Source organism: Gouania willdenowi, unplaced genomic scaffold, assembly GCF_900634775.1.
Source record: "Gouania willdenowi unplaced genomic scaffold, fGouWil2.1 scaffold_55_arrow_ctg1, whole genome shotgun sequence".
Classification (NCBI taxonomy): domain Eukaryota; kingdom Metazoa; phylum Chordata; class Actinopteri; order Blenniiformes; family Gobiesocidae; genus Gouania; species Gouania willdenowi.
The window spans coordinates 1,012,553-1,030,005 of record NW_021145219.1 but is presented as its reverse complement, the minus strand read 5'-3'; the positions used below and the strand labels follow the sequence as shown (position 1 = coordinate 1,030,005).

The 17,453-nt window shown below is 39.2% G+C and overlaps 1 protein-coding gene across 1 annotated transcript; it reads right to left on the bottom strand.

Annotated features, from left to right (window-relative positions):
• Window positions 1-973: 973 nt before the first annotated feature.
• Window positions 974-10,706, bottom strand: LOC114460666 (dynein light chain Tctex-type 3-like). The gene is made up of 5 exons (XM_028442595.1): window positions 10,518-10,706; window positions 7,836-7,877; window positions 7,497-7,620; window positions 6,844-6,921; window positions 974-1,430 (listed from the first exon to the last, which is right to left on the bottom strand). The coding sequence occupies exons 1-5, from the start codon at window positions 10,554-10,556 to the stop codon at window positions 1,360-1,362; spliced, it is 354 nt and encodes a 117-aa protein (XP_028298396.1). The 5' UTR covers window positions 10,557-10,706; the 3' UTR covers window positions 974-1,359.
• Between the last annotated feature and the right edge of the window lie 6,747 nt (window positions 10,707-17,453).

The window sequence follows — 17,453 nt, the reverse complement described above, 5'->3', positions numbered from 1 at the left end:
GTCAGTTAGAGTCGCTGGAACCATGCCCACACGGGCGCTGCCTCCGTGTACTAACCCTAACCCCCAATTTCCACTGAAGCTGATAGGTTTCCATTTTAGGCTATGTGTTAATTTCCACCAGGTCCGCTGTGGTGCGTGTCAGCTCCTTCCCAGATGCGGTAGTCCAGTGCCCTCCACCAGATGTACACAGGGCTTCTATTTCTGGTGGACACCGAAGCACGACGCATCAATCAGCACAGAGCATATGAAGCTAAACGGGAAATTAAGCACGTACTCCGCAATAAAAAATCGGGTTACTTTTCAAAATAAAACACTTCAGATTATATTTCAATACATCACCAAAACGTCATAATGTGTAAAAACAAATTCAAATCCACTATATTGATTCCTCTCATACTGTAACTCACGGTAAACTGCAGCAACTTTGATTTAGTTCATGTTTTACTGGTGCAGTTTTATCTCTTCTCTTTTGGCTGTTGATAAAAAATGTGTCTATGACAAATCCAGAGTCTAACCTTCTTGTTCTCCTTCGTTAGGAACATTGACCTGTTTATCGTTGTGTTCATAACACATATATTTAACTGCGTTCTCACGCGATTATATAAATATTGTGAGAACTGCTCTGTCTCGTGACGTCACACTCGTTCAACCGGATCGCACCGCGGCGTACTCAAAACGCAACCGGTGTAAATTACCGGACAGCGGTGACATACCGGATCGGTGCCGTGGCGCAGCGGAGACGTATCCAGTGGAAACCCCAGGTAACCCTATAGGAGAGAGCAGTGTGAAAGTGGCTCCAGCATTGAGAGTGCTTCTCCCATTGTTTTAAAAAAAAAAAAAAAAAAACTCAGATCTTGCTAAACAAGGTGTAAGCGGAAAGGTCTTCTCCGCCAGAGTCCAAATATGTGCATCCCTCCTGGATAGGGTCAGAACTGCACTGGCTAGAGGCAAAAAAACAAAATTGCTTACATTGTTTTCATTGTTGAGGTCCTAAAGTTTGCTGTTTTTCTTTAATGGACACACTTGTGCAGATTCAGAAAAATGCACACAAAAAATACAAACCCATCCTTACATGGTCTCTGTTATGGAGACATTTTCCATAGTTGTATACACCAATTAAAACTTGACATTATGCATTATACATAGTTGCTTTTTGCATCTTGTAATCAAACTCTGTCTCTTCATTTTGGATACATTTCATTAAAACCGTGTGTTGGAATAGATGTAAAGCTAGTGTAGCAGATAAATACATTAGGACAATAGCTGGTGCACAGGAAGGCTGGAAACAAAAGGTGAAGGCGCTCAATCCCCCCTGCTGGTAGCAGAAACGCAGTGCAGTGCTTCCTATTACTTCTGTTGTCAGACAGCCACAGCAAACACAGTGACCACACAGAACATGGTGCGGTTCTCCCATCTCACCGTGGAGCTTCCTGCAGAGGAACAAACACACATGTATAAACCTGGATCCACGCTCCTATCCTTTAAACATCCCAATCAGGGTGGATGTGAGCACACACATGCTCCCTCCCTGTCCACGCCTCCATTAACATATGTCAATCATAACACAGTCATCAACATCCCCCGTCAGATTGGTTGTCATCACAAACTTTTACTAAATGTCCTAAATCTAAGAACTTAGATGAATACATAAGAAAATATCATATAAGAATATAAAATGACTATCTTAAACCGTTTGTAAGAAAAGCTGTCCCCTTTGTAGATACCTTGAACAGAGTTAAGAAAAACAGCACAAGGACAATACATTTTGAAAAAATATTTGCACACTTGTCATTTTCGAACTCCATCAAGGTATTGATACCCTGAAGCCACACACCGAATTTGGTTATTCTATCTTAAACGGTTTCTGAAAAAAGCTGTTCCCTTTAACTCAGACGGACGGAGCTCAAACCTATATCCCCCTTCCACACTTTGTGGCGGGGAATAATAAAACGAGAGCGGCACCGGGATTCCCCTCAGCTGATCAGAACAAGCTGTGACTCCTGCCACCAGTAACACAAGAAATTAGAGATTTTTTTAATTATTAGACCGACAGCAGCATGTATGACGAAGGTGATTCAACAGTGTAGATACTTGAATTAATATAGACACAGTTTGCTCAATAGTTGACTATATGTGGGTGTGTTAAAAAGTGGGAAACAGACTCAGTAAGAGAGGGAAAATACTACTACTACTAATAATAATAATAAAATGAAGAAAATGCAAGTGAGGATGCAGGTGCCTGCCCCCATTGTCGAACACTGCATTAGCCTAGCATTAGCTTAATATTAACCTAACATTCGCATTAGCTAGTTTTAGCATTGGTTAGCAATAGCATTAACCTAACAATAGCATTGGCTAGCATTAGCATTAACTAACATTAGCTTAGCATTATCATTAACCCTAGCATTAACGTTTACTAGCATTAACATTAACCTATTAGTATTAGGTAGCATTAACCTAACAATAACATGAACTAAACATTAACCTAGCATTAGCTTGACATTAATATCAGCATTATCACTAACTAACATTAACCTAATATGAGAATTATCTAGCATTAACCTAACAGCAACATAAACTAAGCATAAGATTAACATTAACATGAGCCAAACATTAACATTACCATTAACTAGCATTGAATTGTATTTGTACAAGTTAAAAATACTTATTAATTATTTATAGTGTTGTTTGGTGCATGATAAGAGTACATGAACAAAAGCATATAAGCAATAAAAAAACTAATAAATTAAGTTAGAATTTATATGGTTGAAATTAAAAAGATAATCATTCAGTTTCCTTTGCACGTCAATTTCCTCAACTAACATAAATAATCAACTTAGAATAACAAATTCACTGTTTTTTTTTTTTTTTAAATCTATTTGACAATAATGCTTCTTCTCCAACATAATAAACCATAAAGTATAAAATACAATAAAAGGAACTGATTCCCTGAGAAAACTATATTTGTATGCATTTTGTGGGTGACGTCACTGGTGTTTTATGAGATTGGATGTGATCCCTCTTTTGTATGCATATAATTTGTAAATATTGTTTGTACATTGTAAATATCTCTGTAAATAAAAAAAATAAAAATAAAAGAAAGATCGCTCTGAGTCCGTGCAGAAAAGAACAAAATAAGTTCCTATAGCTTGGTGGCAGCGCCTGCACAGTGGATCTCCTATTGCTATTCCTATTACCGTCTCTGCCTCTTTTAAAGCCAAAATTGTTCCAAATGGGACTTTTGGAGTTTGGTTTTTGAGCAAAATGAGTGATGCCACTGACGACGCTGCTGCTTCGGCAGACTCTCTGCTCGGGCCCGGTGCTTATACCACGTGTTGTCTCGTTTTTGTGACTGTAAGCCGTGTATGCGTCTAGGTGAGACAGAACTTTAGCTTGTTGTTTGTTTTGATGCGAGTTTCTGTTGAAGCAGAGCTGTCTTCAGTTCCTTCATGTTGGCAGAAATACACGAACAGCCAATCAGCTACACACGGGTGGACCCAGCCTAACATATCCTTGTACGGCACCAGTAACAGGCAAATAGCCAATCATTCAGCAGCTGTGGAGTTCAGTTGCCATGTTGGTATGTTTTCAAGTGAATAGTGTGCAGTGAGCTTAGACTGTGCGGCGAGAAGCCGGGAGGAGAGTAGGGGCAGCCGCTATGTAGCGGAAACTGGTACCTGTAGTATCGCAATCCACGGTAGTACCGTATTTCTAGTATAGTAGGAACAGTTACAATTTGGCACCGCGGGGTACTGTGGGTATCGTGCAACTATAAGCCTAACATTAACAGTACCATTAAACAGCATTACCATTAACTACCATTAACCTAACATTAGCATTGGCTAGCATTAACATTAATGAGCATTAACATTAGCTAGCATTACCCTCAAAATAACATTAAGCATTAACCTTGCATAACATAACATCAGCCAAACATTAACATTACCATTAACTAGGGATGTAACGATTATTCTTAAGGCAGTTAAAAATCAATTCAGAGGTATCACGGTTCACATCGATACTGTGAAAATTAATTGCAGTACTTTTTTAAACATATATTTATCCTTCTCTTGTCTAAAATTGTAGGCGGCGGGCGGAATCTCCTACTACTCTCTTTCTGACCGCCTTCTACTTTTAAACATGTTCATAAATGATTCCTTACCCCTTTAGCACCGAAAGAATACCTGTAATATTACGTTAATATGTGTAAAAGTCACGTTGTTCTATTAGCTCTGTCGGCTAGCGCATAGCATCTCTTCTTCACTGCATGAATATATGTATGCCGACCGACCACTGGGTTACTAGCGCCCTCTGCTGGTCCAAACAAATATCTGACGTAAATACAATGCAATGGCTGGTGTTTTTTTTTTTTAAAGTCCAATTGTTAAGGCACAAAATACATTTTCAGATACACTTTTTAAAAGATAAGGAACTATTATGCTGTTTTGCATTGTCTACTATAGAACCAGAATTTAAATTAATAGGCTTCTTCTTCATTTGTATTATTCCTTTATTTATTTCATTCAAGATTTATTTTTTGTTAAATTGCATTGTTTTGAATAGTTTATCAATGGATTCTTTTGACAAAGAAAATGAAAGGAAAATAGTACAGTATTTTAAAGAAATATTTTTCAGTATCATTTGTCTACAGTCCCATTTTGTAAAATAAATCGTGATCAAATCGTATCGGGAATTGAGTGAATCATTACATCCCTACCATTAACCTAGTATAAACATTGGCAAGCATTAGCCTAAAATTAACATGAGATAGCACGTTTACCACTTCTCATCTACGATACGGGGCGCTGCCTTTGTGGCCCATGTCATATGAGATTGTCTTTTCATATTTCTTGGACGGGATGTAACTGAAATGCAAATTCCCCCTTTGTGGGACGAATAAAGGATATCTCATCTCATCCCATTAGCATTAACCTAACATTAGCCTAACTGACTGTCAGACTGACCTAACGAGCTGTGGAAATGTGTAACTTTTAAATGTGACTCAGTGTAAACGCTTTGAGACTTGAGCACACGGTTGGTCGCGATGATGATGTTGGAGTGTGTGCAAGGCTGCTAATGGTTGGACGGGAAGCGTTAAAGAGGGGTTTAGCTTTTGTGAAATACCCCCTCATTTCTCAGATTTTACTTTTTATTTTCTTGGATTAAGTTTTTCCGTCATTTTTTGTATCTTTGTTGTCATTCAGTATATTTTTCTGTCTTTATTTTTTTCCTTGTATTTTTCTGTTTTCTATTTTAGTCCATGTTTTGCGTGTTTTTTTCTTCAGTTTGTGTTTTGGTTTTCTTTTGTGTATTTGTGTCTTCATTTTATAAATGTTTCTGTGATACTGTGTATTTTAGTATGTTTCAGAGTCATTTATCAACCGTTCGTACGGTCAGATCTTATCGTACAACGTGCGTGCGACCAAATTCACGCAAGCATTAGTATTTATCATTTCTGACGTGAGCGTACGCTACAATCAGATTTCACTTTAGGTCTGAGCTTCTGTACAATAATCTGAGTGTATAGATTAGTGGAACAGCAGTAAAATGTGACTCAGACTAAAAGCAATTATTAAACAAGCCTCAGCTGTCATTTAAGCATAAGCAGACACACATTCAGAACAGATTGAAATTAATTATTAAAACACATTAAACTAAATAAAATGAATAAAAAAGCTTACTTTATTACTGATACCACTTTTTTGGTTTTCCTTTCACTGAATACTGTACAACCCCGCTGGTAAACCCTGCTACCGTCCGAGCAGGATCGCATAGGTTCACCCAGTGCATCACTGAGTACTGTAGGGAGGAAACAGGGCCTCATTCATGCTTTTAAATATAAATAGTTCTTTAAACTTTTACAAATGTGCTGTAGTATTTAATCAGTAATGTGATGAATTTTAGGTGAATTTGGCTGTAAAGGTCATATCCGTGTGTCTCTCCAGGATCTCTGTTATGAAGTTGGTTGCAGTGCACACAGGGGAGCAGACTTCACCTGCTCAGTAGCTGATCCTCTTCCACAGAACGTTTAAATTCTCTCTTAATTCTGTGTGTTTTGAAATTTTCACACTTTCAAAATGCATATTTGTTTTGCTCCACCTCAGATGTGATGATTTTCATCTTGGAAAAGCTTCTTATCTTGTTTGACCTCAGGGGGCGAGGCCTCCAAAACAGGAGGGTGCAACAAGTTAATGACGATTAATTTCAGGCACCGCATTTATCAACATGTGATCATTTGTACGCTGAGATTGGTCAGATACCAATGTTTCATGGGGGGTTGTGCGCATTTTTTCTGTCATTTTGTATGTTCTACATCATCAAGTTGAGGGGGGTTGGGACACAATCTCTCAAATATCTATAATCCTATTATCACTTCACTCCACGAACGGCTCAACAATCTGAGTCAACTCTTATCAAGAAGGCATTATTGTCTAAGCCACGGGTTCTCAAGCTTGCGAGATGCCTTCTAGAAACAGAATATTTTTTGAACAATTTCAAGCCATTTTTGCTTGTTGTTTACCTTTTTTCTGCAACAACACCAAACTAGCCATATTTTAAAATATTTTCAGCACTTTTTATTGCAATTTTTTGCTCCTTTTAATGCATTTTTGCTACATTACTTCCATTTCTGCCACTTCTCCATCAAATTTCAATGCCTTTTCAGACATTTTGGGCTCAAACTCTTTCCACTACTTTTCCAACCTAATATTGCATATGTTGACCTATCATTGTCACTTTTAACCTATTTTCACCATATTTCATGCTTATTATTGCCAACTTAACCACATTCATGCCCATTATCTGCCAGTTCTCTCCATCAGTAACAGGAAAACAAACACTCACCGTCCATAGCTGTGTCCCAGTAGCAGGAGTTTGCTGTGTGGAGGCCAGCTCCTGTTTTTTGCATTACAGCACATGTGACTGTCAGAACAGAGTCAGAAATTAATCAGACAACACCCAAAAAAACAACTGAAGCTCATGTGTGTGTAAACTAGGCCTGTGAATATGATCCCAAACTTTTTCCACCATAAGAAAACTAAAATGTGTTCATAATAGTTTTTAGGAACTTTATTTATTTTAAGATGCACAAGACAGGAACAATTTGCAATCTAGCGGAAAATTTGCAATGCCATGAATATGTAAGTGAGTGTGAAAATGTATTAAATGTTTGTCAAAGACAGTCCCAGTGTTGGATGAAATACACGAGTACTCCACACGTCATTATTGTAATAAATTATCAACTACACCATTACAATTATAAATGACCCCAACCCTGGTCACTTCTTATTATTCTAATTGTGACGCACCAGGACCAGAAGTCATCATGAGAGAAATGGAGAAAAAGCACAAAAACCTTTGTGTTCTGAGAAAATAGTGATTTTCGTTCTGCAAAACATGCTAGTTGATGTCATTAAGAAAGCCCTCCATGCTTCAAATAGCATTATCAGATGTTTTAAAATGGTCAACCTTTCTTTTTTCAAGGAATACACACACACCCATGTACTTGTATGCTTTTCCCAGTTTGACCAGTTGTGTGAGGCAGCGCTCCACGATGCCTGCAGTCCATTTATTGACTTGATTCTGGCTGTAGTCATCAGCGCCGACCACACTCTCGATGCTCTAAAAAGACACGCGCACACACACACACACACACACACAGTCATGTGGGAATCATCAGGAGACACTCGGCCACAAAGACAGTCCAAGAAACACCCTTAAGGATCAGGCAAACGCTCCCTGTGTGATCACATGCTTTCAAGTGTGATTTTAAACAGGAAGTTGACTTGAAGGCGTCATAAGACAGGAAAAGGAACAGTGAGTATCTGATGTGTTACCTCTTTGATAATGCCATCAGCTTCATCAGAGTTAAATGTGCCCTGAAACAGAAAGAATTACACAATTACACTAAAACCATAGGAATAAACCATGTATGCATTATTAAAATAGAATTAAATAACCATCAATCATCTGTAAAAAAAAAAAAAAAAAAAAAAAAACATAATATTTGACAAAGAAGTCAAATTAATATCCAAAAGCCCTATTTATTAATCACGTAAACAATAGGGGTGGGACGGTACACAGAGTTTGCGATACAATAGACAAGTGTTTGGGGTACGTGATGGCATTAGAGAAAGAAGTTAACAAAGTGCCAGTCTTGGTCCCACCCCAGGCATGATATGACCCTCTATTACTCCTCTTTTCTACCATTGTCCCGAATTAGTATTATCCCGTAAAAACTGAGATTTTAGCGTCTACCACAGGGGAATGAATGACATAATTCACCATGAAAAATCAGCCAAACACAAGCCCCACAAATATACACTCCATTCAAAAGGTGTTAAGGATGTAAAGTCTGCAACAAATGTGTCTAATAAAATATGTAATGAAAATAAAATGTTAATGTCTAATTTAAAGACAAGCAACGTGAAATTAACAGTAAATATGCAACATGTTGACTTGTACATGAACTGTAAGTATATTAAACATGTTGATTCATATAACAATTTATGTTTTCATTTAGGCTGTATTATAATTTAGTAATTAGGGCTGGGCAATATATTGAGTTTACTATTTTGGCGATAAAAAAAACTTCAATATCGCATATATCCCAGACCCATACCTGTCAAGTATCCGGTTTTGGCCGGGAAATTCCCGTATTAGTATTTTCTCGTAAATATTCGGTATTTTAATGTAATAATAATTAAAAGATGCCTTACTAAACTGAACGCCGTCACTAGCCTCGCGAGAACTGCCGCCTGAAATGGCCTGAGTGGCAGTTCTCGCAAGATTAGTGTCGACAGCGCAACAAACCCGGAAAAAACTCAGAAAAGAGATGATGAATGAAGACGTTCTGGCAAAAAAACCAAAGAACTCGTGTAAATACGTTGTGAAATGTGATAGAGTTAACCTTCCTGAAGACCATCAGGATAGTACACAGTTACACATTCTGTTAGATTAATAACTGAGATTTTAACGTCTACCACAGCTGAAGGAACCACGTAAGTCACCATGAAAAATCAGCCAATCACAAGCACCACAAATATACACTGCTTTCAAATAGTGTTAAAGAATGTAAATTCTGCAACAAATGTTTATAATAAGTCATTAGTGAATACCAGAGAACCACATGAGTGAGCATGAAAAATTATAATAAAATATATAATGAAAATAAAATGTTAATGTCTAACTTAAAGACAAGCAATGTTAAATTAACAGTAAATATGCAACTTGTTGACTTGTATATAAACTGTAAGTATATTAAATAAACACATGTGCTTCATATACACATTTATGTTTTTATTTAGGCTGTTTTATAATTTAGGAATTAGAGCTGGGCGATACATCAAGAAGATGTATCAAGTATTTTGGCGATATAGAAAACTATAATATTTCATATATATATTATAGCTTATTATGTATCAAAATACTAGTTTTAGGAGTCGCTGCTTTTACTTCTCAGAACAGCATGTAAAGCTGGATTTTGTTAATAAATGTCCCTGTGTAGCATTTTGCATCAGCAAATTTAACCCAGAATTGTCTTTCTGGTCAGACTTTCTTTGATAAAATTATCTAGATTTATATAGTATATCACCATTTTGAGAAAATATATTGAGATATGAGTTTTGGTCCATATTGCCCAGCCCTAGTAAAAAATGTTCACAGCACTTCAATGTTATTAAAGGTCGACCTACCAGATTCTAATCACATAATTGTATTTAGTAAGTGGTTGAAAAGTGGGTATTTTAGATTTCTTCTACACCTATATTAAAATATAAGGGATACAGGAGCTTGGTTGGGTGGGTGGGATGGCTCGTAGTGGGCGCCTGAAAATTTCCCTTATTTTCATATCCTAAACTTGACAGGTATGCCCAGACCCTAAACAAGCCACACTACAGAACTCACTCACATGTGCTGTCCCTTACATGTGAAACAGCCTAAAGTGGCACACAATTCAGCTGGTTGTTAATAAATGTGCCTGTGTAGCATTTAGCTGATTCTGGTCAGACTTCATCACAATTACAATTCATTACAATTATCTAGATTTATATCGTATATAGCCATTTTGAGAAAATATATTGAGATATGTTTTGGTCCATATCGTCCAGCGCTAGTAGGAATGTTCACAGCATTTTCAATGTTAATAAAGGTCGACCTACCAGATTCTAATCACATAACTGTATTTAGAAAGTGGTTGACAAGTGGGTATTTTAGATTTCTTCTACACCTATATTAAAATATAAGGGATACTGGAGCTTGGTTGGAATGGTGGGACGGCTCGTAGCGGACGCCAGAACATTCCCCATATTTTCAAATCCCAAACCTGACACGTATGATTCGGACCAAAGTGCTCTTAATTATTACATGTGGTGAAGCTGGCATCATGTTTCTGCGATAGAATATGAACAGTGTGGACTACAGGTCAGGCTAATGTTGCTATCAAGCAGCACACGTCCGTGGTAAAGATACTTCTCCGCCCTTACCACCATCCGGAGAAAGGCACAAAAGTGGGAACTAACCTCGTTGCTGCTGCTGTGGTAGTCCTCCATCTCTGGCATTGGTCACCAAACACACCGAAAATCCCACAAATTCGCTTTACAAAGGGAAAACTCTGCGCTCTTCTTCTTCTTCTTCTTCTTCTTCTTCTTCTTCTTCTTCTTCTTCTTCTTCTTCTTCTTCTTCTTCTTCTTCTTCTTCTTCTTCTTCTTCTTCTTCTTCTTCTTCTTCTTCTTCTTCTACTAATGGTTTCCGGCAGGCTGTACACTAAAAGAAGCGTAATGCTGCCCTCTTCTGTTCACTTAGTCACTCCATTCTATATTCTCAAATAGAGGTTGGAAGATTGAAGATACCTCACGACTGCTTTATCTATTAAAATCGACTCTGTTCTTGGTGCAAATATTGACTTTATTGAAAACACTGTCAGCCCAAGAGTTGAAAGTTCTTTAAATAACGTTCCCCTTTCAACAGAATAACATCCACAGGCCAATAGAACATGGGAAATAGTCTCAAGTTGACCACACGGACATAATCCATCTGGATGTTTGCCTATTCGATTTAAATATGCAGCTAGTCCACAATGCCACAGTCTTAATCTGGTTATCTTAACTTGATTTGATCGGCAAGTTGCCCACAGGAGTCTAGTGCCCTGCACACAAGGTTGACACTTAAAATAATGCCTCCCTCTAGACTCATTCTCCCACTCCCTTTGCCATTGCTGATACACAGTAGCTTTGAAAACACTGACACACTCAGCCTTCCCCAATCGGACCACATATTCAATTTCCGTCTCGAGAAGAGCCTTCTTTGCTAGCCTATCAGCAGCTTCATTCCCCACAATACCTGAATGAGATGGGATCCAGGAAAAAAACAATACTAGACCCCATCAACTCTATCCGGTGAAGGCAACACAAAATCTCTACCACAGTATCTATCCTAGCCCCAGAGGGATGGTCAGAAATTGCCTGCAAGGCAGCCATGGAATCCGAATATATATACGACATCTCAGGTTTATTTCGTTCAATCCAATCTAAAGCCCACCTAATGGCTAACAACTCAGTCGTGAACACAGATACATAATCAGATACACGCATACTTTTCCCAATTTCATTATTCATAATGTAGACTCCAAGACCGGCTTTTCCTGATCTCGGATCCTTAGACCCATCTGTAAAAATGTGACAAGCCGTTTCTTTTTTTAGAGCCACAAATTAATTTACTTGGCCACAAACAAAACTCTTATCCAGCCCCAACATGCCCAATTGAACGTCCGGCTCTGGCAAAAGCCAGAATGGGACAGGGGACCACATTAGCTCAGCAACACTCCCATTCTCCAAACCCACGTTACCAGCCAGCTGACAAATATGTCTCAGAAAATGCACTTTTCCCTCCCTTTTTGCAAACTCCCAACAATCCTCCAAGAGGCAGTTGGCCGCAGATTTATGCTGCAGTCCTGCTAGTCTGGTCCAGTACTGGAGCCCCAGCTTCTGCCTTCTAATTTTTAAAGATGTTTCCCCCATTTCAACCAACAGTGCAGGTATGGGCGTGGTTCTAAAAGCTCCACTGCACACTCTTAAGGCTTTTGCTTGAACTCTGTCCAGCTTTTGTAACACAGTTTTTGCCGCAGCCCCAACTACAAAACAACCATAGTCCAATGCAGATCTTATCATTGCTCTATAAATCATAATCAGAGTTGACCTATCTGCTCCCCAGTCACTGCCAGCCAAATTACGAAGTACATTAACAACTTTTTCACACTTACCAACAGTCTTTTCAATATGCGTATTCCATGTTAGCCTCTCATCCATCCACATTCTGAGAAATTTAAACACTTTTACCTTTTCTAACTGGTTTCCATATAAATACAAAGTCATTTGTGGAATTTTCTTTTTCAGGCCAAATATCATGTACTTACTTTTAGATGCCTCCTTATTAACCACTGCCCTTCGGATATCCTGATCCAATACTGCAACCGAGTCCATGGTATTTCTTCCAAACCTAAATCCGTTTTGATAATTCACAAAATAACCAGTTCTTTCTAAAAAATACACAAGTCTATTAGTGACCATCCTCTCCATCACCTTACACAGCACTGAAGTCAATGCAATAGGTCTATACGACGACGGAGAAGAGGGATCCTTTCCCGGCTTCAAGATTGGAATTACTACAGCATGTTTCCACACCCTTGGCATCGATCCAGCTTCCCAAATGTAGTTAAACAAAGCATGGATCTCTTCCAGCACTGGCTCATCCAGATGCTGCAAAATCTTATAACTTATCTCATCTTGTCCTGGTGAAGTATTGGCCCCAGCTTCTACTGCATCTTTAAGCTCTTTAAAAGAAAAATACAGATTAAACGAGCTGTTCGTGTCTTCACTGCATGTTAATTTCCAATTATTATCTCGCAGAACTTCATTTCTCATTCTAAGACTTTCATCCCCCAAAACTGTCGAGTTATGCACTTCTTGAAATACTTCTACACACATATCAGCTTTTTCTTTGCTATAGACAGCTTCTGCGCTGCTATTCTTTAACACAGGTAGAGCAGTATTACTCCTTTTCTCCACCACTCTATGAATCCGAGCCCAGATTTCTTTAACTTGGGTTCTTGGTCCTATCGTACTACAGAACTCCCTCAAACATTTATTTTTTTCCCCCTTAATTGTTTTCCGAGCCAAAGCCCTACACCTCTTATAATCAATAACATTTTCCTGAGTAGGATGCATCCTTAACTTTTTAAAAGCCTTCCTTCTATTGCTTACTGCTTCAGCACATTCCTTGTTCCACCATGGAACAATTATTCGATCACGGGGCAACCTTCTACTCGGAATAGTCTCTGAAGCTACTCTCATAATCATATCTGTCAAAGATTTACACATGTTGTCTATAGAACCGTTACTATCTACCCCATCCAACCCCTTATTAGTACCTTGCCTGAACTTGTCCCAATCCACCCTGGAAAAATCCAATCTGTGACATCTGTCTGAAGATTCTACCATAAGTGCTCTGCCGAAAGTAGCCATAACAGGAAAATGATCGCTTCCGAGTGTATCATCATCCCAAACTTCCCACTTTGCTATCATTGCCAATGAAGGGCACGTAAAACTGAGATCAAGGCAAGAAGTCTTGTTTGTATTAATATCAATTCGAGTAGCGCTTCCATCATTCAAGATTACAAAATTGCTTCTATCTAAAAATTCTTCTACCACTAAACCATTTGCATCCCTTTCCTGGCTTCCCCACAGAGGGCTGCAAGCATTAAAATCACCTACCCAAACCACAGAGTTACCTGTCCTCCTCTCAATTTCCTCAAGTTCTGCCAAAATCAGAGGTTTACACGGGTTATAACAATTTACAATAGATATTTTCCCCTCAGTGCTCCATACATCTGTGATTAAACATTCCAATGTAATTTCACATTCACATTGTTTATAGTGAATACCCATTTTGATAAATGTAGCACACCCTCCACCAGACCTATGCCCTCGATCCTTACGTAAACAATCATAACCCGGAATTGAGAAATCTAGGCATGGCTTCAGCCATGTCTCTTGGATACACAAGATATCTGGTTTCACATCACAATCTCTGACAAACTTTTTAAAATCTTGCCCATTAGCTATAAGGCTCCTAGCATTCCATTGCAGGATGCAGATCATTAAGATTTAAGCTAAGTACCACTGAACCAGGCTTCCAGCCCCCCTTCCTCCATATTACTTAATGATTCCTCCTCTACTCCATCTCCCACCCCACTTCTGACGCTCGACTGAATTTGGGCCTCCTGCGTCTCCTTCATGTATTTGAACAGGGACTCGGGGGCATACTCCTTTAGCCCCAAAAACCGGACTGCAGACTCGACCACCCACCTAATTAGATCAGATCTTGAATTTTTGCCACGTGATCCGTACACAACATCCACAATAAAAGCCATAAGGGACTCTTTATTTACAATAGGATCCTGACTAGAACTTCCACCCGTCTCCATACCTCTTTTTAAGACCCTTGGAGGAGCCATACTTACACTCTGGGCTTGTGGCTTTGCCTCCACCTTTTTCAAGGCTTCTGCATAAGAGATCTTGTGTTGCTCTTTCACCTCTTTTACTTGTTTAGCTTTTACATACATTGGGCATTCCTTAGAGGATGCCGTATGACACCCTCCACAGTTACAACATTTTGGAGAAGGTACATTACAAGACATAATATCATGCTCTCCTCCACACTTGGCACATTGCCTATTACCGTGACATGAAGCCGCCAAATGCCCAAATCGCTGACACTTGAAGCATCGCATTGGAGGTTTCTGGTAACTCCTAACCGGAAATGATAAACAGCCAATAAACACTCTTTCTGGTAAAGTACTTCCACTGAACGTAATTAACACTGGGGCATTAGGATTTCCACCTTCACGAGCTTTAAACCGTTTTACTTCACAGGCAATCCCACCCTTGATACTTTCCTTTATTTCACACTCTGATATTTCAGCACATACACCGTAGATGACGCCCTGAATTATTTCCTTGTTTGTAATTATTGTTGCTTCCACTCTTTTCCCGGCAATCTTTGTTACCTTGGCTACTTTGTCCATCTGCTCCTTCCTTTTACACAGAGCTAGCAGTGCTCCATTAGCCAACACTCGAGCATCCAAGCCCTCGCCTACATTTTTAAGTGACTCAGCGATTTTTAACGGATTTACACATCTAAACCCGTCCCCAGTTTGCTCTTTCAACTTAAAGATAACTCGAAACTCTTCAATTGCCTTTGCCATTTTCATAAATCGGCCTCCGTCTCTTCCGAGTGAGGTGTCGGCACCCCTCTTCCTATTCCCTATTTTACTTCTGTCCTCTTCCTGACTTATCCTTCCTCCTCCTCCCGAGGAAGAAGCCATCCAAAGGTTGACCACCCATCCAATCTAAGATCAAACCACCTAAACAGTAGTAAGAGTCAAGACTCGTTCACCACGTATGGCTAACCGTGAGCTCCTAACAACACAAGCTACTGCTCCGGTAGCACACGACGCTTCACTCTGCTTCCTGTTTTCAACGGCAACTCTGCGCTCCTGTGACTTCCCGCAAGCCACTGACAACAAGCGACGCAACTCTTCTTCTTCTTTTTTTTTTTTTAAATTTTAATCTTCTTCTATGGTTTTCTCTAATGACGGCGTTACAGGTGCATTACCGCCACCTACTGTACTTGGAGCGTGAACCAGCGAATTACGTCCTTTATATATATTAAGATAAATAAAAAAAATTTTAAAAAAAATTAAAAAAACTAAATTATGCTCAATAACTCAGTCTCTTTTAAATACTTAAACAATGCTTTATATTTCCCTTCCTCAATATTAAACATATTCTTATGGTTTTAATCAGTGACGTGTCGTGATCACTAGGGTTGGGTAGGCATGTTACAAATCGAGACTACCAATGACAATTTCATATTTTTCTGCTGGCAAGTGTTAATTCAATTCAAATAAACTTTATTTGTACAAAGCAATTTACAACAAAGTCATCTCAATGCGCTTATCAAAATATAAAATTCATAAGAAAGAAATAACCCAACAAGATCCAGATCCACACGAACAAGCATTTAGCCATCTAACAAAATCAACATCATAAAACACCATTAAAGAAACAAACAATTATTTAATATAGCCTCCATACTCTCCCAACAAGGTATATCTCATGACACGGCAGCACATCTGTTGTTTGTGTTGGAACCACAGAAACACGGAGAAAATGACAACAACTCGGAACAGCCTCAGTGAGGAACATCCACAAAGTCACACCTTCCTTTTGTACCATTCACTGTGAAAAGTATGAAACGTTTTCTGACCTTACCTCTGCTGGAGGTCTGGTAGCTCAGGTGTTGTTCTCCCATGTTTTAAAAGCTGTCGCTTTTCCTCAAAAAAAAGTTTCTTTATCGTCTCTAGCGCTGTCATCCTGCCTGTAGTGTTATCCCGCCGCAGCGGTCACATGGAATCAATTCACCAATGCACTGTGAACTTACGTAAAGCATTTATCATAGCACGGTTACGTCCAAAGGCAGCGTAGAGAGCTGCCTTTAGACGTAAATGGTTGTCATCTTTGGGAACTGACTGCGCATGCGCAAACACTTAAAAACACACTGTGAAAACAGAGGCAGAGCAGCCGTGTGCTTTTGGGGGGGGGTCGTGGCCTCCTCCTGTCTCACAGCGGAGTGAGACTGTGCAGCCATACTTTAATGCAGACTGGATAAAAAAAAAGAAAGAAGAATTCATATATATATATGTGTGTGTGTTGCGTTTAGTTGTTCAGCGTGGTTAAGGCATCATGGTTATGTGCAGCTTTCTCTGCCAATGTGTGTCTTTGTTTACATGTGTTCTGATTGTTGATTGGCTGGGGAAAGGGCGGGCGTAAGCGGGAAAAGAGGGAAAAATTCTGTTCCCACGGTAGTGTGAGTGTATGACTGTGTAAGACGTTTTTTTGTGTGTTTGTTTATTTTTGGCGTTACTACGACCTTTATTAAAGCCTGTAAAACTGTGGTAACGGCTCGAGTCACATTATTATAATACCTTTTGGGCTGCGGTTAGTGTGTGTGCGCCTCTCCCAGAGGCACTGTGATACTAATCTACCAGCTGCAATACGTTCAATAAAATAATAATTTACGTCGGGTTTGCTTCGGGCTCGGGCCTACAATTTAAGTTAATGGGTCGGGCTCGGATTGGGTCGGGCTGGATTTTTTGGGCCCATCTAAACTCTACCACCAAGGTTGGCATACCGGGCATCGTCCCAGTGAGCTGTGGTAAAGGGTAGCTTAGATGGGCAAAATGTGGCAAACAATAGTGAAAAAGGGCAAAAATTTGTAGCAAAAAGAGGAAAAAGGAAGGGAAAAAAGAAAACAAGTGGTATTTATTGGCAAAAGGTTGCTAAAGTCTGATAAAAGTGTCAGAAAAGTGTTTGAAAAGAGGCAACAATAGGACAAAA